Below are 24114 nucleotides of genomic sequence, written 5' to 3' on the forward strand. Positions count from 1 at the left end.
TTGCTGTCTCTTCCAACTCTGAGGGAATTGTCATAAAGTGAATTGTTCAGAAATAAGCGTTTTCAAGCACTTGTTCACACATTTGTCTGGATCAAACTATCTGTTCTCTCAAGGGTTTTCTTTAGTCGCACCTAGATGTTCCAAGGCAAGGGTGTGTCATTACTTGTATCTCTAGTGCTATTGCTTTTGACACATAGTCAAGGCTTCTCAATAGAAGTGTACCAATTATATTATTATTATTATTATTATTATTATTTTGAGACGGAGTCTAGCTTTGTCGCCAGGCTGGAGTGCAGTGGCGCAATCTCAGCTCACTGCAACCTCCAACTCACTGGTTCAAGCGATTCTCTAGCCTTAGCTTTGCCAGTAGCTGGGATTACAGGTACTCGCCACCACGCCCAGCTAATTTTTGTATTTTTAGTAGAGACGGGGTTTCATCATGTTGGCCAGGATGGTCTCGATCTTCTGACCTCGTAATCCGCCCGCCTCGGCCTCCCAAAGTGCTGGGATTACAAAAGTGAGCCACCTTACCCGTCCGTGTATCCAATTTGAATTTTTTCGCACCCTCAAAGAGCCAATTCCTTCACTAACAGACAAAGGGGGCGGGGGCTCAGGCGTTGAGGATTCTGGGCATTGTAGTTCCGATGCTCCGACTGCGCAGGCGCAATGCCCTGCCTGGAGGCCAGCATCGCTGAGCCGCCGCCATTGCTGGAAGCGTTCCCGCCCTGCTCTGCGAGTGCCCTCAGTTGTCCTCAGTTCGGCCGCCAGGTACTGGATGTCCCAGGCGCCTGGCCTCGATAGCCCGCCGCCCCTCCCTTGGCGCTTGGCTCTCGACGGCGTCCGGGGCGTGGCCATTCCCTCGAGAGCCCCGTCCCGGAGCGGACCCGCCCACCTCTGAGGTGATAGGGGCTGGGCCTCCTTCCCGAGTGTGGGCTCCATCTCCGGCCGGTCTCCCTCATACGTCGGGCCCTGTGCCCTCTGTGGCCTCCTAGCCCGGGTCCGAACCCGGGAACCTCCTTCCTGGCGGACCTGTAGGCGCTGGGGTTAAAAGTGGGATTCGAGTAGGCCGGGCGGGCGGGCCCCTGACCCGACTTTTCCTGTCTTCCCAGCCCCGCGCCTTGCTGGCCATGGAGGGGATCCTCGGAGTGGGTAAAGGAGAGCAGTTAGGGAAAGAGGGCGAGGCTGGCAGGAGCATGTCCCTTCTGGCTTCTGAACTGGCAGGGATGGAACTAGGTTTCACATCAGGGGACCTGCGCTACTCTCTTGGTAACCGACGCAGAGTCTCCTGAAATGTAGTATTTCAAATACTGTAATCACCTTTTAATCACTTGTCACTCCCTGACATAAGGATGGTATTATTGCATTGGTTGGGAAATGCTGGACTAGTACGTCGTGCTGAGATTCTTAACAAAAACATAGACCTTTCATTATTTCTAAATACACTGGCCAAGGAAGCAACACAAGTAAAGTTTCTCCTTAAGTCTCTGGATACTTTTGCAATAGTCCGAAAGACAGAGCTTGTAAATATCCAGGGAAATTATAACTAGGGAAATATGGGCCTAAATATCTTCTGCATAATGACAAAGGGAACACTAGAAACATAGTGTGGTTACTGTCAAGTACTAAATAGCTGATTCATAGTGCTCAAGTGACTTGCCTGTAGTCACAGTTCTACAGTAGCCAAACCAGGGTTAAAACCTGGAGATGTGGCCAGCCACTCGGATTTTATTACTATTCCAGACTCCTATGTATATGTAGATACTTATTTTTGTCTACTTGGAAAGTACAGAAAAGCAGAAAGAATGGTAAACATCACAGCCCCAGGTCTCAGAGGTGTCAGTAGAGTTTTGACTTACTCACTTGCAGTCTTTTTTTCTGTGCATTGTATTTACACAATTGAGATCAAACTGAATATATTAAATGTTAAATATTGTTTATTCTAATTACAAAATAAAACAAGGTGTTTATTGCAGTTTGGTTGTTAAACTTATGTTACTAGCATAATCTACATGAAGTATTGCCAAGGAGTTTATTAATATTTACACATATTTTTTAAACGATGACTCAGGTCATTGCTGACAAATGTTAAAGATGAAGAAAATCATTACTCTAGACCCTTGGATTTGAAAATGCCTCATGTTGCTCTTTGTAGGTCTGCTTTAGTGTTCGGGGCTTGAGGAGGGACAATATTATTCTTGGCTCATTTTTTTTTTCTTTGCAACCTTGTAGAACTGGGCTTCTTAACTTGCGGTTCAGTGTATGGGCTTGGGAGGAAGAGTAACTTTTCAAGCTGCCTGAAATAACATGCAACATCATATATGCATGTGCATTATTCTGTGGACAAGGTCAGATTCTCAGATGGGTCCATACCCCCCAAAAAGTTAAGATTTACTGGTATGCATGGATAGTGTAGTGGTGAAATCAGGGCTTTCAGGGTATCCATCCCCAGAATAATGTCCATTATACCCATTAAGTAATTCCTCATTCTCCACTCTGCTCCCACTCCTTCACCTTTCAGAATCCCTATTACGTATTAGGACAATATTTCTTAAATATTACAATATTTCATAAATGTTTTAAAACAAACATTATGTAATTTAACATATAATTAATATGTTAACATGTTACATTAAACTAAATATTTCTTAAGGTGTACTTGTTCAAACTATGTATATCTGTGCCTCACATCTATAGAGCCTGATTTCTATCTTGGATGGAGCCAAAGAATTTCCTTTTTAATAAGCATATCCATTGAGTTTTTGGCATTCTCAGATTTGAGACCCCTGTAGTTATACATGGGGTGTTTTCATTAGAAAACAGGAGAGGAGTCATAATTTTCATTACATTTGCAAAAGGCTCTATGAAAAAAAATCTAGCGAACTACTGTATAAGGCAAAACCACTTACTGGTTACTTGAGGCTTCAAAACAGGTATCCCCTCATACTATTCATTCTTTACCTCTTTTATTTCCACACTGCACTGCTTTCCTCCCTCAACTTCTCATTGTTTCTCTTCCACCAAAACCTTTTCATTGTGCCTAGGAAAACCCAAGTGTCCTGGAACAGACCACTCTACATTTTTAAGATATTCCCTTTTTTTTTTTTTTTTTTGAGACGGAGTTTTGCTCTGTCACCCAGGCTAGAGTGCAACGGCGTGATCTTGGCTCACTGCAACCTCCACCTCCCAGGTTCAAGCAATTCTCATGCCTCAGCCTCCTGAGTAGCTGGGACTATAGGCACGTACCACCACGCCTGGCTAATTTTTTTGTATTTTTAGTAGAGACGGGTTTTCACCATGTTGGCCAGGCTGGTCTCGAACTCCTGACATCAGTGATCTGCCTGCCTCGGCCTCCTAAGTGCTGGGATTATAGCTGTGAGCCACTGTGCCCAGCCAAGATTTTCACATATTTTCTTGATTTAACTAAACCCTGGTCTCCCCTTTGAGTTAGTAAATTAATCTGACAATAAATTTCAGTATACCCATATCTATTTAATTTTTGTATCCTTAATATTCTTTGCGTTCATGATAGCCTTACTTTATATATTAATATTCTTGTTTTTCAAAGAATAATGGTTAAGTACTTCAAGTATCTTTTCAGATGAGCTTCTGATTGTTAGACACTGTAAGGTTAGATTAAGTTCTGCTATGTTTATTGAGCAAAGCTACTGAATCTTATGAGAAGCAAGGTACACATTCAGGGAAGGAGCAGATTCCATATGTTTAAGCAAAGCAAAGACCCTAATTGGAGGACCATATAATTGCTTATAACACTTTTTGCACAAGGTAGAGTTTCTCAAAAACTCAGTACTTATTTTGTCACTGCCCTTTTATTCATGAGGTTAATATCACCATCCTAGAAAAATTTATATTAACAGCTAATATCACCATCCTAGAAAAATTTATATTAACAATCTGTACCATTTGATATCCTACATCAGGCACTCCTGGTTCTTGAACCAAGCTCAGCCTCAGCAAGGCCAAAGATATCATTAGTCAAAGGTAGAAAAGCTGTGACCAAGCATCCCTGGAAAAGATCTCTGCCACCCTATTCTCCCATAGTATAAAGCCTTTACTAGGTATATGCTTTTTTTCCAATATGAAAAGACTATAGCTTAATGCTTTGTGCACCTATTTTCATGTCTCTTCTGTTATTATACCTGCTTCCTTTTTATTGAAGTTTGCCTGATATAGAAAGGATAAAGATCTATTTGAATATCAGATTGGGAGGAGATAAGTCAAGATTTCCAAGATCATTTAAATTTTGAAGTCGTAGTATTCTCTTTACATGAAACAGATCTCCTAAAATGTTAGGAAATTGACTTCATGGGAAAGGCAAGAAAAGAAGATTCTTAGAATATTTGTTAGATGAGTGGCAAAGAAAGATTGAAGTATTTTCTTGTACTTCACATAGCACGTTGGTTCAGTGGAAAAGGCGTGTGGGTTTTGGAATTAGATTGATTTGGAGTTATGTATCTGCATGGCCTTGGGTAGTTTAATTTTTCTAGGCCTCAGTTTCCTCATCTATGGAATGGGAATATTATTCCTATTAGGTTAATGTGAAAATAAAATGAGAAAGTATTTTTAAAGTTCCTTGTACAGTGGCTAGTCTGTTAGTTGTGACTATAGTTAACAGTGTTGAAATCTCAAACTCTGCAGGAGTAAGGGTTTTTGTCCCTCACTGATCTTAAGGGTTACTCTTATGCTTCCTTAGGGAGGTCATGCTCACTTGTATGTCAGGATTCCAACTTGGTGTGTCTGAAATTCCCAAGGCAGGATTGTTTTTCATGGCTTATTTCTCCTCCTTAGATATGTCTTTGCAAAACGCCACTCTTTCCAGAGAGGGAAACACAGAGGCAGAGATTATGGCTGCTGTGTTTTTTTCAGTTGGACCTCTGGTAAGTTGGGATTCCCTGTTTTTGAACTACTGTCTTGGTTTGAGAGTATGTTTACTTTTCCTGAAGGCTTGTGACTTCTCTATTTCACTGACACCCCTTCTGGGAACTCAACTAAATAGACCCATGAAAATTGGGCTCACAGTAAAGATTGTAAACTATAGAGGGATGCAGTATTCTTACTTAACCAAATATCAGGATACATGATCTTTCAAAAAATATCTGAGCTGTCATTAGTTATGACAGGCATCTTTAATTTTGATATTAAATTTGTATTGTTCCCAGGAAATACAGTTATTTATGGGACAGCAGAATGGAATATTTTTTAATTGGATTTTATTTAGTATATTTTGGGGAAAATATATGTACACAAACACATACCCCAGCCCTAATTCATAGGAACAATTCCCTTTGTGCCATTCTCAGTGATCTCTTTTATACCCATTAAGAAGTGATCAGGCTTAATAGATGACAGTGAGAGAAAGAATATGTTTAAGACAGTGCTTGGCTGTAGAGAATTTACAGTTTCATTGAGGTAAAACATAAAAAGGTAATAATTACATTATTTAGATGAATAGTAGTTGCTTATCAGTATGATAAAGATGGTGAGTGCTATGTAAAGAAAGAAATGGGATGTTAGTGTGAGCTAAACTGGTCACAGAAAGCCCGTGAGGATAGTTAGATTTAAGCTGGTACTGAATTACAAGTGGGATTTTAATTATCATAAAGTGTTTGTGAAAATACTTCAGGTGAGAAAGGGGTTTGAGGGCAAGGCTTCAGAGGCAGAGAACAGTGGGTGAGCTTGTGATTCAAGTTGGAAAGTTGTGACAGATAGGGCTGGAAATTAGATATTTAAGATGAATCTTTTAATGTTTCCCCGAAGACATTTAAATGTGTATGTATGTTTGAGTGTACTTGGGATTACTATTAATGTGATAAAAGCTGTGTTTTAGCAGTGACTTTTAAAAATAGATTCAGAAGAAAAATAATACCAACAAATGTAATTTGTTATAGTAATGATCTGTAGTAACTCGTGATTGTGGTCTTAGAGTATTCTTTGTAGCCAGAACATGCAACATGTAAATAATTCTTAAAACATACCCTTGAAAAGATAAATAAAACCAAAATGTTGCACTTGATCACTAGGTATAACGTTATTTGTCTAGTCGTATATCACCCAATCAATCCGTCTCTATCAGAGATGGAGGATTCACATCGTCATTAATTTTCTAGAAACTGAATATATGTGCTCTTTTTAGACAACAACTTGTTGAGGGAGAGTTAGCATAACATTTTTCCTAATGATCTTTAAGTATGTAGCTTTATTATCCACGATTTTTTTAAATGGCACAAAATCTAAAATGGATAACTACTACTAGAAAGTGAAGTAAAATTTCATTTCATTTATTAAATTAGGACCTCATGGGCTGGGCATGGTGGCTTATGCCTGTAATCCTAGTAGCACTTTGGGAGGCCGAGATGGGCAGATTGCCTGAGCCCAGGAGTTCGAGACCAGCCTGGGCAACATAGAGAAACTCTGTCTCTACAAAAAAACAAACATACAAACAAACAAACAAAAACAAACATACAATTAGCCAGGTGTGGTGGTGTGTGCCTGTAGTCCCAGCTACCCAGAAGGCTGAGATAGGAGAATTGCTTGAACCTGGGAGGCAGAGGTTGCAGTGAACCATGATCGCCCCACTGCCCTCCAACCCGGCCGGTGACAGAGCAAGAGACTCTCTCAAAAAAAAAAAAAAAATCAGGGCCTCATGGAGATAGTTTCTAAGTTTTGGAAGAAAACAATGTTATAAGAGGTTGCTGAAATATTTCCTGAGTGACTACTGAGCTATGTCCCCTCACCAAACTTTGCAATGATTTTCAGTTGTAGAAAACAGATAGTGTTAGTAGGTTTTGAATATTATTCCTGAGCAAATTAGATACTTTCTGAGAAACAGATTTCATCCCAGTATGAAAAAGCATAATTATGTAGTGTCTGAAGGCCCCTTATTATAAGTTTATTTTTGTTTTGATAGGTTCTTTGTTAAAAGCAGTTATATTTCAATCTTATATGTATTTGTCATTGCCTCAAACAAAGTGAAAGATTATGATTGCATGTTACATTGGGACTTTCATTTCAGCCCTAAGTAAAACAGTAGAAGAGGTCATCCCATATACACTGCATCCACAGTAGATTGGTGGTGCCTGTTGAGGCTGTGCTATAGGTCATAGGCAGTCTGTCACTGAGTGATCTTATCCTGTATCCCATCAGAGCCCTGAAGTTACCCAGCCAGATGAAGATCTTCACCTTCAGGCAGAAGAAACAGAATTGGTAAAGGTAATATCTACCATTGTAGGTATGAGGAATACAGAGAAAATTGCCTATTTTACTGTCTCTAATTCTCAATGTTGCCAGTTAATTGCAAGTTCACAATGATTATTTGATTGGTGTGGTAGCCCCAGGGCTGGTGGCATCAATTTAACAGATTTCATTTCTCTCAGAGGTGGCAGCTCTAATCTAGCCAGATAGTCATATCATAATTACTAATGATTAAAATATCCTTTCATCACATAGTCTGATGCTTGCGCTGCATTGTAAGACCCAAATACTGTGCCATTAAAAAAATACCAAGAGTACATCAACATTGTGGAAATAGTCTTAAGATGAGTTTAAATTTGGTTTAGATATTTTATTTCATTATATTTCTTAAGCTTTCTTAAATTTGTGAGTACTGAATCCACTTGATTTTTCCAGAAAAAATAAAAATCAGAAACTTTTTGTCATAAGAAAAAGTATCCAAAACTTAGAAATAAGGCAAAAGATAAACATAGGCCATTTTAGAGTCATATTAGACCATTGTCTTAACAAGCCTGTCTGAGGGTTGTCCGACATAGCGGGGAAGGGTTATGTTGTTTGACTTACCATTACTATTAATATTCAGATCCTAAAAGTTAGATATTAACTTGTAGAAGATTGAAATGTTGCAATTATTTTTGCTAGGATAAAAAGTGATCCCCAGAGTTATGTTATTATTGTCCTGTAGGACATTAACCAGGTTTGTATCTAATTTTGCAGTCTTATTCCAGCATTCCTTTTTCTACTATCTATACACTGGTTTCTTGCATCTCCTTTAAACCTGTCTTGTCAAGCTGCTGATCCCTCATTAATGACTTAAGTAAATCTTTGACAAGTATTCACTATGGTTTTAAGAGAATTATGTTTTTAAGTTTTTTAAAATTATCCTTTGAAAGATGGTTTTATTCCAGAGATGTTTTGTGTAAAATGTGGTTTTTACTTTTGCTTCTATGAGAAAATACATTCTGAGATTCAGTCTTATACGTACTATTTTTGAAATGATTTTTTTTTTTTTTTGAGACCGAGTCTTGCTCTCTCACCCAGGCTGGAGTGCAATGGCGTGATCTTGGCTCACTGAAACCTCCGCCTCCCGGGTTCAAGTGATTCTCCTGCGTCAGCCTCCCATGTAGCTGAGACTACAGGCACCCGCCACCATACCCAGCTAATTTTTTTTTTTTTTGAGACAGAGTCTCACTCTGTTGCCAGGCGCTAGGCTGGAGTGCAGTGGCATGATCTTGGCTCACTGCAACCTCCGCCTCCTGGGTTCAAGCAATTCTCCTGCCTCAGCCTCCCGAGTAGCTGGGACTACCGGCACATGCCACCATACCCAGCTAATTTTTGTATTTTTAGTAGAGACGGGGTTTCACCATCTTGGCCAGGATGGTCTCGATATCTTGACCTTGTGATCCGCCCGCCTCAGCCTCCCAAAGTACAGGGATTACAGACGTGAGCTACCGGGGCCAATTTTTGTATTTTTAGTAGAGATGAGGTTTCACCATGTTAGCCAGGCTGGTCTCAAACTCCTGACCTGACGATCCACCTGCCTCAACCTCCCAAAGTACTGGGATTACAGGCATGAGCCACATGCCTGGCCCGAAATGATTTTTTAAAATTGTTTTTTAACATATGATAGCTCAGACTCAAAAACTTAAGGTAGAAATTATTCGTAGTTTTAAACTTTGAACTATGAACCTTAGGAAAATAGCATACTTTTTGACATGGTGTACAATTCATACAGTTTATTTTTGTTCTGACAGAAGGAGTCCCTGGTAGAAGATTAATTCTGTCTGGCTCTTCCCTAAATTCTGCATCCTTTTTATTGAACATAGCTTAGTTTAATTTTACTTTGAATAGAACCAATGCTTTGATAATTACTATCAATGTTATTAATTTAATTAGGTTTTTTATTTGCTTGATTTGCTTATAACTATTGTTGAAATTTTCTTTCTTTCTTTTTTTTTTGAGACAGGGTGCCACTCTGTCGCTTAGGCTGGAGTGTGGTGGCACAATCTCAGCTCACCACAGCCTCTGCCTCCCAGGTTCAAGCGATTCTCCTGCCTTGGCCTCTCGAGTAGCTGGGATTACAGGTGCCCGCCACGATGCCTGGCTAATTTTTCTATTTTCTGTAGAGACGGGGTTTCACCATATAGGCCAAGCTGGTCTCAAACTCCTGACCTCAGGTGATCGACCTGCTTCGGCCTCCCAAAGTGCTGGGATTACAAGTGTGAGCCTCTGAGCCCTGCTGACATTTTCAATTAGTGTTTTTTTTGTAGCATGGTTTTTTAAAAGAAGGCATTTCAGTGCTAAATGTCTTTATTTTACAGGTATATGTTTTTTAGTGGAAACATCTAACAAAGAAACTATAGAAGATTGATGAAGAACTCTTATTACATGATTATTATAATCAGACCAAAAAGAACACATCAAGACAAAGAGTCTTGTTACTTTTTTATTTAGATGAAGTCTCGCTCTGTCACCCAGGCTGGAGTACAGTGATGCAATTTTGGCTCACTGCAACCCCTGCCTCCCAGGTACAAGCGATTCTCCTGCTTCAGCCTCCTGAGTAGCTGGGACTACAGGCGCAGGCCACCACACCCAGCAGAGTCTTGATACTTTCTGACATATGTAAGATTAAGATACTTAAATGCTAGTGAAGTCACAAACTAAAACGAGTGAGGTCATGGACAGTGAGTATTGTAATACCAGTATATATGTTGTAACTTTAGGTAAACAACTTAATAATTTCCTAACAACAAATAACTAGATAAGAATAGCTTCAAGATGAAGAGGAGATAATAAGAAGCCTTTAAAAGCAAATAAGATTTTTACCATTTTATAATGATATAAAAGTTAATAGAAATAATCCTACTCAATCAAAGACCACTAGGCCAAAGTTTTTAGTATTGTTGGCTCCTTGCAAAGAGGGATGTGAGGGACACCTTATACCAGACAAAGAAAGAAATAGGGTTATGATACAATTTTTTGTTTTGTTTTGTTTTTTAGACAGAGTCTTGCTCTACCTCTGTCACCCAGGCTGGAGTGCAGTGGCATGATCTTGGCTCACTGCAACCTCCACCTCCCAGGTTCAAAAGATTCTTGTGCCTCAGCCTCCTAGTAGCTGGGACTATAGGCATCCACCACCATGTCCAACTAATTTTTGTATTTTTAGTAGAGACAGGGTTTCACCATGTTTGCCAGGCTGGTCTTCAACTCCTGACCTCAATTAATCTGCCCACCTCAGCCTCCCAAAGTGCTAGGATTACAGGCATGACCCATGGCACCCACTGGGTTATTATATAATCTTGATGAAGGGGGAATTCTGTTGAAACTTCAGTGAGATCAGTGATGTGATAGGCTTAAAGCAAAGTAGGCTCTGTGTAAAGTGTCAATACCACATCCAGATTGCATAATGGACCTGGGGTCCTATTTCCTTGGAAAATACAAAGTTAAATGTAAAATGACGTGTTCAGAAACCTCTCATGAAAGTCTGCTTCTGGGTTGCAAATCAAAACTGCTTCTTAGCATCAAAGTCACTTTCATTCTTTCTCATGTGTCAGACTACAAAACATCTGACAGCCTATGACTTTAAAAGACAAGGTGTCATGATGAGTAAGAAAGCAGTAGTCGCTCAAAACAGGTAATTATGACATTTTACAGCTGCAGAATGACCTTGGAAGAAATACTGTTTGCTGTTAACTTTTCAATTGGTTTTATCTGTTTCTCCTGTTCTAGTTTGAGGTGTGGAAGGGCAGAGTTTTGCTTTGTCAGTATGAGCTAATTTTTACTTTCTCGAGCTCTATCAAAAAGAAACTTTTACATCAGTCTGGCTTAATGTTATTTTCTCAGTATCTTTGAAGTATAGAATATGAGGCTTAAGGTTTCTGGTTTCCATTGTATGCATCAGTGTATTATCTTAGAATCAACAATTTCTGGATATTATATATTAGGCTTCTGATTTTATTTGTCTAAATTATGAATAGAGTTGGTCTGGGATGGTGAAATTGAAATAAATGAGTACTCTTTTAGCTGCCTAGGAACTTTTTGCAATAAAAATAAAACTTTACTTATAGTATAGTTTCTTCAGCTTGACAAAGTTCAGTTTCTGAATAAAGGATACTTAAGCGAATTTACTTTCACCAAAATCAAAATGGCCTCAACATTCTTAGAAGTTGTTTTAGTCTGTTTGTTGCCATATAAAGGAATAGCCAAGGCTGGGTAATATATAAGAAAAGAGGTTTATTTGGCTCAGAGTTCTGCAGGCTGTACAAGAAGCATACTGCCAGTATCTGCATCTTGTCAGGGCCTCAGGCTGCTTCCATTCACAGTGGAAGGGGAAAGAGAGCCAGTGTGTGCAGAGATCACATAGCAAGAGAGGGAGAGGGGACATGCCAGGCTCTTTTTAACAGCCAGCTCTCAGGAGAACTATTAAAAATAGAGGGAGAACTCACTCATTACCATGAGGATGGCACTAAGCCTTTCATGAGGGATCCAGCCCCTTGACACAAACACCTCCTGTTAGGACCCACCTCCAACATGGGGATCAGTTTTGAACATGAGGTTTTGGGGAAAAGTATCCAAACTATAGAAGAAGTTTTATGTTTCAAAGTTTAATTCACACTTCCACATTCTACAATCAGTATTTCATTCGTTCTTCATACAACACAAACCTCTAAATTTTATGATTATTTACCTGATTTTCCCCTGGGAGAGAAGAAAAAAGATTATCTTTCTGGCAGCATTTTAAATGACAGTTTTACTAAGGTATAATTAATGTATCATAAAATTAATAAAGCATACATTTCAGTGGTTTTTAAATATATTCACAGAGTTCGTAACCATCACTGTATGGAATTCCAGAACATTCCATCATCCTCAAAAAGAAACCCCATACCCACTAGGAGTACTCTCCACTCCCCCTCACTACAGCCTCTGACAACGACTAATCTTTTCATCTCTATAGATTTGCCTATTCTGGACATTTCATATAAATAGAATGATGTAATATGTGGTCCTTCGTGACTGACTTCTTTCATTTTAGCATAATATTTTCAAGGTTTATATGTGTTGTAGCACGTGTCAGTACTTATTCCTTTTTATGGCTAAATAATATTCCAGTTGTATGGATGTAGAACATATTGTTTGTCCGTTTGTCGGTTGATGAGTATTTGAGTTGTTTCCAATTTGGGACAATTGATGCTAATACATTTGTGTATACATTTTTGTTTGAGCACATGTTTTCATTTCTCTTGGTATATACCTAGGATTGGAATGTTGCTGGATCATATGATAATTCTATGTTAAACCATTTGGGGGACTGTCAGATTGTTTTCCAAAGCAGCTGCACTATATTACATTCCCACCACCAATGTATGAGCATTGCAGTTGCTCTACTTCTTCAACAACACTTGATATTGTCTGGGTTTTTTGATTATACACATCTTATTGGGTGTGAAGTGGTATCTTACTGTATCTTATGGATTTTATTTTCCTAATTACTAAGGTCCTTGAACGTCTTCTCTTGAGCATACTTATTGGCCATTTGTGTATCTCCTTTGGAGAAATGTCTATTCAAATCTTTTGTCCATTTTTTAATTGGGTTATTTGTCTTTTTATGTTTGACTTGTTAGGGTTCTTTATATATTCTAAATACAAATCCCTTTTCAGATAAATAGTTTGTAAATATTTTCTCACATTCTTTGGTTGCCTTTTTGAGTTTTTAATGATGTCCCTTGAAGCACAGAAGTTTTTAATTTTGTTGAAGTCCAAATGATCTGTTCTTGTCTTTTGTCTATTATGCTTTTGGAGTCATATCTAATAATTCATTACCAAACCGAAGGTCATGAAGATGTTCATCTGTCTTTCCTTCTAACAGTTTTATAGTTTTAGTTCTTACATTTAGGTCTGTAGCCCATTTTGAGTTGTTTTGTTTATGGTCTGAGGTAGAGATTCAGCTTCATTCTTTCACATGTGAATATTCAGTTGTCTCACTACTGTTTGTTGAAAAGACTATTCTCTACTCATTGTCTTAGTACCCTTATTGAAAATCAACTGACCATTAATATAGGGATTTATTCCTAGACTGTCAGTTCTATTCCATTGATGTAAACATCTGTCCTGATTCAGTACCATACTGTCCTGAGCACTGTAGCTTTGAGATAAGTTTTGAAATTAGGAGGTATGAGTGCCTCAACTTTCTTCTTTTTCAATATTGTTTTGAAAAACAAATTTATTTCCAAATGAATTTTAGGATCAGCTTTTTCATTTCAGAAAAAAAAAAAAAAAAGCCAGATGGAATTTGCTTAAGTCTTATGTTGAATCTGTTGATCAATTTGGAGAGTATTTCTATATTAACAAGATTAAGTCTTCCATACGTGAACATGGGTTGTTCTCCCATTTATTTATGTATTCTTTAGTTTCTTTCAGTTTTGTAGTTTTATAGTTCTCAGCGTGCATGTTTTACACATCTTTTGTTAACTTTATTCCTGTGTTTTCTTATTTTTGCTATTATAAATGAATTTTTTCTTAATTTCTTTTTGAAATATTTATTGGTAGTATATACAAATAATTGACTTACACACAAACATATGGATCTTGTATCCTGAGCCTTGCTGAATTAGCTTATTAGTTCTAATAGAACTAAATTGTTATGTGTATATGTATGGACTTCTTAGGGTTTTTTATATGCAACATAACGTTATCTGTATACATAATTTGCAAATAGAAATTTGCTTTCTCCTTTCCAATCTGGATACCTTGTATTTCTTTTTCTTGTCTAACTTCCCTTGCAAAAACATAAAATATAATGTTAAATAGAAGTGAGAAAGAACATCTGGGTGTGGTGGCTTATGCCTGTAATCCCAGCACTTTGGAAAGCTATGGTGGGTGGATCACTTGAGGCCAGGAGTTCGAGACCAGCCTGGCCAACGTGGTGAAAACCTGTCTCTACTAAAAAATACAAAAATTAGCCAGGTGTGGTGGTGCACACCTGTAATTTCAGCTATTTGGGAGGCCGAGATGGGAGGATCCCTTGAACCCAGGAGGTGGAGGTTGCAGTGAGTGAAATTACACCACTGCGCTCCAGCCTGGGTGATGAGCAAGAATCTGTCTCCAAAAACACAGAAGAAAAGAAAAGGAGAAAGAAAAAGAAAAGTGAGAAGGAATATTGTTGTCTTGTTTGTGATCTCATGGGGAGTGCATTCAGCTGTTTACCATTAAGTATGATTTTAGATGTACATTTTCATAGAGATTCTTTATCAGGTTGATGATGTTTGCTTCTATTTCTAGTTTAATGAATTTTGTCAAATATATTTTTGAATCTATTAAGATGATTGTGCAGTTGTTGTTCTTTAATCTGTTGGTTGATTTTTTGATGTTACATAAACTCTGTGTTCCTAAGATAATTCCCGTTTGGCTGTAGCATATGCCGCATTTTATTTGTTGCTGAATCCATTTTACTAGTATTTTGTTGAGAATTTTGTGTCCATATTCGTAAGGATACTGGTGTGTAGTGTTCTTCTGATATCTTTGTCTAGTCTGGGTAGTATTGGTCTCGTAAAGTGGGTTTGGAATTGTTCCCTTCCATTTTCTCGAAGAGTTAGTGAAGGATTGCTGTTAATTTTTCTTGAAGTGTTTGGTATAATTCACATGAAGCCATTTGAACCCAGGCTTTTCTTTGTGGGAAGTTTACTTGTTAGAGATCTATCCAGATTTTCTATGTTAAACCGAGTCAGTTTTGGTAGTTAATGCCTTTCTAAGAATTTGTCCATTTCATCTAAGTTGACATACCATTGTTCATAGTGTTCCTTTATAATCCTCTTATTTCTTTAAGGTCAGAAGGAATGTCTTCTTTTTCATTCTGATTTTAGTAATTTGTGTTTTCTCTCTTTTTTTCTTAGTCACTCCAGCTAAGGGTTTGCCATTTTTTAATCTTTCCAAATAACCAACTTTTGCCTTTCTTATTTCCTCTGGTGTTTTTCTGTTCTCTATTTATCTCATTCTAATATTCATTATTTCCTTCCTTCTGCTTTCTAAAAAATTTAGTTCACTCTGTCCAACTATTACTGTTGAATTATCTCTTTGACCCCTCAGTTTTATAAATTTTTGCTTCCTGCGTTATGAGACTCTTTCATTAGATGAATATATGTTTAAATTTGTTGTGTCTTACTGATACATTTATTTCAGTTATATTTTTCAACTCCAAAATTTCTATTTAGTGAAATATCATTCTCACAATTTCTTTTAAATCTTTATACATGGTTTTCTTTCGGTCTTTGAACATATTTATAATGGCTGCCTTAATGTCTTTGTTTCATAAATACAATGTCTTGACTTCCTTGGGGATAGTTTCCATTGACTGCTTTATTTTTTACTGTGTATGGGTCCTTACTTTCCTGTTTCTTTGTGCATCTTACAATTTTTTGTTGAAAACCAGTTATTTTAAATAATATAATGTGTCTACTCTGGCAATCAGATTCTCCCTTCTCTGGGGTTTGTCGTTGCAGTTGCTGGTGCTGCTGCTTTGTTTGTTTAGAAACCTTCCAGCACCAATCTGTAAAGTCTGTATTCTTTATCATGTATAGCCACTGAAATATCTACTTGGTTAACATGGGAATTAGTTAATAATTAGACAGATTTCTTTTTTTAAATTTTTATTTTTTTATTGTACTTTAGGTTCTGGAGTACTTGTGCAGATCATACAGGATTGTTGCATAGGTACATACATGGCAATGTGGTTTGCTGCCTCCATTCCCCCGTCACCTATATATTTCTTCCTATGTTATCCCTCTCCAACCTCCCTACACCCCGCTGCCCCTCAGAGGTCTGCCCCAACCCCCTTACCCCGCTAGTCCTCTCCAACAGACCCCAGTGTGTGATACTCCCGTCCCTGTGTCCCTGTGTTCTCATTATTCAACACCCGCCTGTGAGTGAGAACATGTGGTGTTTGATTTTCTGTTCTTGTGTCAGTTTGCCTAGAATGATGGTTTCCAGATTCATCCATGTCCCTACAAAGGACACGAACTCATCATTTTTTATGGTTGTATAGTATTCCATGGTGTATATGTGCCACATTTTCCTTGTTCAGTCTATCATCAATGGGCATTTGGGTTGGTTCCAGGTCTTTGCTATTGTAAACAGTGCCACAATGAACATATGTGCATGTGTCTTTATAATAGAATGATTTATAATCCTTTGGGTGTATACCCAGTAATGGGATTGCTGGGTCAAATGGAATTTCTATTTCAATGTCCTTGAGGAAGTGCCACACTGTCTTCCACAATGGTTAGACTAATTTACACTTCTACCAACAGTGTAAAAGTGTTCCTGTTTCTCCACATCCTCTCCAGCATCTGTTATCTCCAGATATTTTAATGATCGCCATTCTAACTGGCATGAGGTGGTATCTCAATGTGGTTTTGATTTGCATTTCTCTAATAACCAGTGATGATGAGCATGTTTTCATATGTTTGTTGGCCTCATATATGTGTTCTTTTGAAAAGTATCTGTTCATATCCTTTGCCCACTTTTGGTTGGGTTTGTTTGTTTTTTTTTTCTTGTAAATCTGTTTTAGTTCTTTGTAGATTCTGGATATTAGCCCTTTGTCAGATGGGTAGATTGCAAAAATTTTTTCCCATTCTGTTGGTTGCCAGTTCACTCTAATGATTGTTTCTTTTGCTGTACAGAAGCTCTGGAGTTTAATTAGGTCCAATTTGTCTATTTTGGCTTTTGTTGCCAGTGCTTTTGGTGTTTTAGTCATGATGTCCTTGCCTATGCCTATGTCCTGAATGGTTTTGCCTAGGTTTTCTTCTAGACTTTTTATGGTGTTAGGTCTTATGTTTAAGTCTTTAATCCATCTGGAGTTAATTTTAGTGTAAATTAACTCCAGATGGATTTAATTTACAATTAAATTGGAAGTGATCCAGTTTGATACTGCCCAAAGTAATTTATACATTCAGAGCTATCCCCATCAACCTACCTATGACCCTCTTCACAGAACTGGAGAAAACCACCTTAAACTTCATATGGAACCAAAAGAGAGCCTGCATAGCCAAGACAATCCTAAGCAAAAAGAACAAAGCTGGAGGCATCACGCTACCTGACTTTAAACTATACTACAAGGCTACTGTAATCAAAACAGGAGGGTACTGATACCAAAACAGAGATAGAGACCAATGGAACAGAACAGAGGCCTTAGAGGCAATGCCACACATCTACAACCATCTGATCTTTGACAAACCTCACAAAAACAAGCAATGGGGAAAGGATTCCCTGTTAATAAATGGTGTTGGGATAACTGGCAACCATGTGCAGAAAATAGACAGATTTCTTTATGCCTTAAACCGTTAAGTCTTCAGCGACTGCCAAAAGGTTCTTTGTATGTGTAGGCATATGTTTTTCTCTTTGGCAGGCAGGTTACAACTCTGCCTTAGTCACTTCTTGCTTGTACAGAGCCTCAATGTAAGCCATAGATGACGGCCTTCTCAGGCTTTTCGAGGGGCTGAGTTCTTGGTGGAAAGAGAAAACAAAACCCAGTACATTGGTTACAGTTTGAATTACACACATGTCAAGTGATTACCAATAAAGTTTATGAACTCATCATCTCCCACATTCGCCATATTATTGTTAGCAGAGTTATCTAAAACATGCTTCAGAAACTTAGAGGTTTGAAACTACAGAGGAATATGTATACATAAGATATGTATGACAAGCATACATATGTAAGTGGTAGAAAAACACCCCAGAGGAAATCTTTCTTCTGATCTAGAACAGTCCTTAGCCAGATGTGATCCAAGTTGATTTCTTTGCCTGAGTAGTCAGCTAATCAGGGCTCTTAGTTTACTAGATCATGGATCAGAAGGATTATAAGGTTACAAGCAGGGATTCTCAATACAAACTGCTTGGATTGGAATCTAGACTCTTCTGCTTCTTTGACCTTGGGCAAGACACCTAACATCTCTGTGCCTCACTTTCCTTATTTGTAAGTAGCACCTTCCTGATTGTGATGATTCATTCAGTACATTATAAGCCCTTAGAGCAGTCTCTAACACATAATAAGCATTATTCTCACAGAAGTGGAGAGAGTAGTTTGAATCCCTTAACCCTATTGCCCCTCTTAAACAGTTATCAGCCCATGAACAATCACAATTCATCTGTAATCCTTCCCTCACTAAGTATCTCAATACAAATACAAACAGTATATTATTTAATCTATATTTTATTATATATCTCTAATTGACTGTTTTAAAAATTCTTAGTATTATACGATACTACTATTAATACAGTTAAAAAATTAACACTGAGCCTTTGTTTCATCAAATACTCATTTGGTATATGTTTTCCCAGTTGATTCATATGGTATAATTGGTTAATATATCTCTTAGGTCACTTTTAATATAGAAGTTTCCCCCTCTTTCTTTTACCACTTTGTAACTGTTTATTAAAGAAGTCAGGTTATTGGTACTTTAGAACTATGTTGTCCAGTACAGAAGCCACTAGCCACATGTGACAACTGACCACTTGAAATGTGACTAGTCTCAATTGAGATGGGCTGTATATTTAAAATACACACCAGACTTCAAAGACAGCACAAGATAATGTAAATTATCTCACTAATAATTTTTATATTCATGAATGTTGAAATGATAACATTTTATCTATTTGGATTAAATAAACATTATTAAAACATTTTACTTGTTTCTTTTTGTTTTTAATGTGGCTTCTAGCAAATATAAAATCACTTATATGGCTTGCATTATATTTTTATTGGGCATCATTAATTTAGAATTTCACACAATATGGATTTTACTGATTACATCCCCAATGGAATTATTTAACATGCCCCTCTGCCCCTGTTCATATTGCCTTTAAATTGTTAGTTAGATCCTTGATCAGATTCAGAGTTTGATTTTTGTTTGTTTGTTTGTTTGTTTTTGTTTTTTAAGTAGGGTCTCACTTTGTCAACCTCCTGGGCTCAAGGGATCCTCCCACATCAGCCTCTCAAGTAGCTGGGACCACAGACATGCACCACCACACCCTGCTAACTTTATTTTATTTTTTGTAGAGAGGGGTCTCTCTATGTTGCCTAGGCTGGTATTGAACTCCTGAACTCAAAAGACCCCCCTGTCTTGGCCTCCCAAAGTGCTGGGATTAAAGGCATAAGCCACTGCACCTAGCTGAGATTTTGATTCTTTAAAATATTTTCAGCAATGTCATTTCATATTGCTGGTATATACCACCAGAAGATATATACTATCTAACTGAGGCCTTTCTCTTATGTTAGCAGCTGGTGATGATTCTTTTTTTTTTTTTTAAAGATAGAGTCTTGGTCTGTTGCCCAGGCTGGAGTGCAGTGGCGCTATCGCGGCTCACTACAACTTCCACCTCCCTGGTCCCAGTTCAAGCAATTCTCCTACCTCAGCCTCCCGAGTAGATGGGATTACAGGCACGAGCCACCATGCTGAGCTAATTTTTGTATTTTTTAGTAGAGACGGGGTTTCACTGTGTTGGCCAGTCTGGTCGTGATCTCCTGACCTCATGATCCACCCACCTCGGCCTCCCAAAGTGCTGGGATTACAGACGTGAGCCACTGCGCCTAGCCTGCGTTTCTTTTTCTTTTCTTTTTTTTAATTTATAAAGAACAGAAATTTATTTTCTTATTGTTCGAGAGGGTAAGAAGCCCAAGATCATCAAGGTGCCGACAGGTTCAGTATCTGGTAAAGGCCTGGTCTCTGCTTTCAAGATGGTGCCATGAGTGCTGCTTTCTCTGGAGGGAATGTTTTGTCTTTACACGGTGGAAGGCAGAAGGACTAAAGAGCCTACCTAGTTAGTTCCCTCTGGCCCTTTTATAAAGTTGCTTATCCCATTCATGAGGGTTCTACCCTCATGATTTAATCACCTCCTAAAGGCCTCACCGCTTAATACTGTTGCATATGGGATTTAAGGTTTGTTTGTTTGTTTGTTTGTTTTTTGAGATGCAGTCTCACTTTGTCACCCAGGCTGGAGTGCAGTGGTATGGTTTTGACTCACTGCAACCTCCGCCTCCCAGTTTCAAGCGTTTCTGTTGCTTCAGCCTCCCCTGTAGCTGGGGCTACCAGCCTGCATTTCTGTCTTTCTCCCGTGTCAAATGTATTAGTTCTCAATGACATCAGTATGCTAATTTCTTTTATCCAGCACTCCACACACAACAGTTACACAATAGCATGTCTGTCACTGTAATTAATATGATTATTTACTGAAACATTTGGGTTTTGTTTTTATTTTGCAGTTATTTTTCTCAGGGTATATCTTGTGAATTATATACCGAAAAATTACTGTTTTAAAGTCACTCAAAATAGTTCCTCTTTAATGAATGGGTATGCTGCCACCCGGTTTCATTTTACTCTTAATTATTTAGGGATTGGTTTTTTAAAGTTTTTATTTCATTTATAATATAAAGTATTTACATGGTTCAAAAGTCAAATCTACAAAACAAATATTCAAAGGAGTCTAGCCTTCATTCCAGTTCTCTCTACTCTACTTCCTCTTTTTCCTAGTAGGTAACCATTAAAAATGTTTACGGCCTATTCTTCCATTTTTTAATACATATTCATATGCTGACCAAAAAACTTCCCCAAAGTTCCTTGATTTCTTTTTCTTTTTCAAAAAGAAAGCTTATAGTATTCTATATTCACAATACAAATGATAAAATATATCTTTTAGTAAGCCAGTCTATCGATTAGAACTGAAAGAAAATTGTTATTTTAAGCCAGGGTTTTAAGGAAGAAAGATGATTTGGGTGCAAACTGCTGGCTGTTACCAAATATTTTAAATACTTCCTAGGGAAGGAGGAAACCATGCTATTTGCCTCCAGATACTATAGTAGAGACAATATTTATCATTTATAGGAAGCCAGATTTGGTCTGAAAAGAAATCCTGCTATCAGATGAAACCCTGAAGATGATATAGGCAGCATCTTATGGTTTCAAGTTTTTGTCACTGGAGAGATTTGTACATCCTATAAAGGATGAACTGGTTGACCTACATAATCATTTGGTGATTCTGGTTTCTGGGGCTCTTCCCCAGTTTTTTTAATGTGTAATTCTGCCTAACAAGTCTAATTATATAGTCTCTGATTGATCACAGTGTAATTGTTTTAGGAATCAGTGACATTTAAGGATGTGGCTATAGACTTCACATTGGAGGAGTGGAGGCTGATGGACCCTACACAGAGGAACCTGCATAAGGATGTAATGCTAGAGAATTACAGGAATCTGGTCTTTGTGGGTAAGAATAATTTCTCTTCTATGTTGATTGATCTGCCTATTTAACCAGGTTTGCCAAAGATAAAGGACCTCTAAAGTATTTAACTGAAGTACTAGGTCTTAGGGGCACATTGTTGGGTTATGCTGTTCCTCACTCTTAACTACATGATCTGCCCGTTGTAGACTAAGACACACACATTTCACTGGAATCTTGGAGATTGTTGACAACCCCACAGATTTGGAACCAAAGTTTTTTCTAGTTACTTCCTTAAATGAAAGTTATCAGTACCTCTAGAAGTAAGAAACAAATGTATTCAATTTCTTTCTAAACTCAGATTATTCCCATGATCTATTATCCCACCAAACCAGAATCATGGTGTTGAGCCCTTTTGAGATGTCTTTGTAATTGTCTAAAACATCACTGTACAATATGGCAGGTACTAGTCACTTGTGGCTTTTGAGCCCTTGAAATTTGGCTAGTTCATCTGAAGAACTGAATTTTAGATTTTACTTAATTTAATTAATTTAAATTCAAATTTAAATAGCCATATGTGACAGTTGGCTACTGTTTTGGACAGTGTGGCTCTAAAACTTCCTGTAATGGTCATTCTGCACAGAAGATTAAGAACTGAGACTGAATTTGGCAGTAGTTCTTGCTCATGGCTCCAATCAAATTCTATTTATTTTTCTCTGGACAGGGCTTGCAGTTTCCAAACCAGACATGATATCTCATTTGGAGAATGGGAAAGGACCATGGGTGACGGTGAGAGAAATTTCAAGAATTTCCTATCCTGGTGAGTTAAACAGAACCAAGAAAATGGGATTTATTTCAAGTAACAGACCATGGGGGCGTGTTCAGTGGAACATCTGAAATAATTTTGGAGATATATTTGTTCATAGCTGTCTCAGAGGAAAAGACCCCCATCTCTCTTCCTGTCCCTCTCACCCCCATCTTCTCTCACCCTCTCTCTCTGTTCTCCAGTTTTGGGAAACATCTCATCCTACTCAGCTTTACTGGGGACATGCTTTTCATAATTATTCTTTTATTTCTTCTTCATTCAAACATACATAAAATATCCCTTTCAGGTCTGTCTTCTCCAGTTAACTTTATGTTTCTCATTTGTTTCACCATTATCTGACATTTCTTCCTTCATTTACCTGAAAATACTTTTATAAGGGTCCCCACTGATTTCTCTTAAGGCAAACTTATTTACTCATTATTTAGTTTTCTTCACCTGCAAGGCTGCAGAGACTTTGGAGGAACCCACCATCTCTTCTCTAGGTTCTTAACTAATTGAGAATATAAACAAGGAATCAGTTGATAATCAAAATATAGTATTGATGTGTTTAATCAGTATTATACATCTATATGCTGTGAACTGGGTTAGGTACTAGGGCTACAGCAGTGAATAAAATGGACCAGGTCCCTGCCTTCATAAAGATTAAATTTTGAGAAATAGATAACTGGCAAATAAATAAAAACAAACTAAATGGTGGTTGTAATCCCTCCCAGCTTTGAGATAAATCAGAGGATAAGAAAGAGTAACTGGGGTGGGATGAAGACACCTGCTTCAAACAGGGTGGTCAGGGGAGCTTCTGAAGAGGTGACATTTAAGCTGAGACCTGAAGGGTCAGAAGAAGCAGCCAGCAAGGGGAAGAGGAGAAGAGAAGCATTCCAGGTTTAGGGAACAACAATGCAAAGGATCTGATACAGCAAAGAATGCCATGTGTTTTAGAAATCAAAAGGAAGCTGCTGTGACTAAAGTAAGGGGAAACTGGTATAGAATAAGATTAGAGATGTAGGAGCTGGCCTGTGCAGGGCTTTGTAGATGATCTAAGTGAGTTCCAAACCATGGAGAGATATTACTGCAGAATTTTTAGAAAATAACCCTGTTTATAGAGATTGAACTTGAGGCATAAAGCAGGTGGTAAAATGTTGTTAAAATAATCTGTGCAGGAGATGATAGTAACTTTGATTAGGGTGATGGTAGTGGAGATGGAAAGAAATAAATAGATTTTGGTTCATTTAAGCATTGATTTGATTATGATGCCATGAACAAGTCACACATGCATTATTTTATATTTTTTATATATCATAAAAATTACATATTTTTATATATCAGATATTATTTATATTTAAAAGAGTGAGTGAAAAGTAGGTGTTAGAGATAGTTTTAGATAACTTTTTAGAGAGGGATTTTTCTTTCCCTATGAAGAGGGAAAGATAAATGGAGCAGTGGCTAAAGGAAATAATGGAGTCAAGAAAAAGCACTTGTTTTATTTTTGAGATGGGAGCTTCTGTGATATGTTTGAGTACTGATAGGATTGCCTTAATGGAGAGAGAGTCATTGGTGTTGCAAGACAAAGATGAAGGACTAAAGTGTTTAATGGGGTTAAAGGAGATAAAATCTAGAATGGAAAGGGCAGATTTACCTTTAATAGGCCGAGAGGTCACCTCCTGATTTAGTAATACTGAGAAAGGTGGAGAAGACGGGTGCACCTGCAGGTCAGTTGAGGGCAGGAAGATTGAAGCCACTATTATGATAGCTGCCATATTATCTAAAATGTGAGGCAAGATCATCAGCTTTTGGTGAGGGAAGAAAAAGTTGTAAGAGAGGGAAAGTTATTTTTT

General features: G+C 37.9%; 1 protein-coding gene across 2 annotated transcripts in view; it reads left to right on the forward strand.

Moving 5' to 3' along the window:
• The first annotated feature begins 681 nt into the window (after positions 1–681).
• The window catches only part of ZNF624 (zinc finger protein 624), a 35005-nt gene continuing 11572 nt past the window's right edge, over positions 682–24114 (forward strand). The window contains exons 1-5 of one of the 2 annotated variants that reach the window (XM_012472115.2): positions 682–768; positions 4807–4895; positions 7162–7227; positions 21378–21504; positions 22181–22276. In XM_012472115.2, coding sequence (XP_012327538.1) covers positions 4809–4895; positions 7162–7227; positions 21378–21504; positions 22181–22276 — 376 coding nt within the window. In that variant the 5' untranslated portion in view covers positions 682–768; positions 4807–4808. The remainder of the gene's footprint in view (positions 769–4806; positions 4896–7161; positions 7228–21377; positions 21505–22180; positions 22277–24114) is intronic. The other variant, XM_012472116.2, reaches the window with a different exon arrangement.

This window comes from Aotus nancymaae, unplaced genomic scaffold (genome assembly GCF_030222135.1).
Source record: "Aotus nancymaae isolate 86718 unplaced genomic scaffold, 86718_ANA_hifiasm-v0.15.2.pri h1tg000018l, whole genome shotgun sequence".
Taxonomy (NCBI): domain Eukaryota; kingdom Metazoa; phylum Chordata; class Mammalia; order Primates; family Aotidae; genus Aotus; species Aotus nancymaae.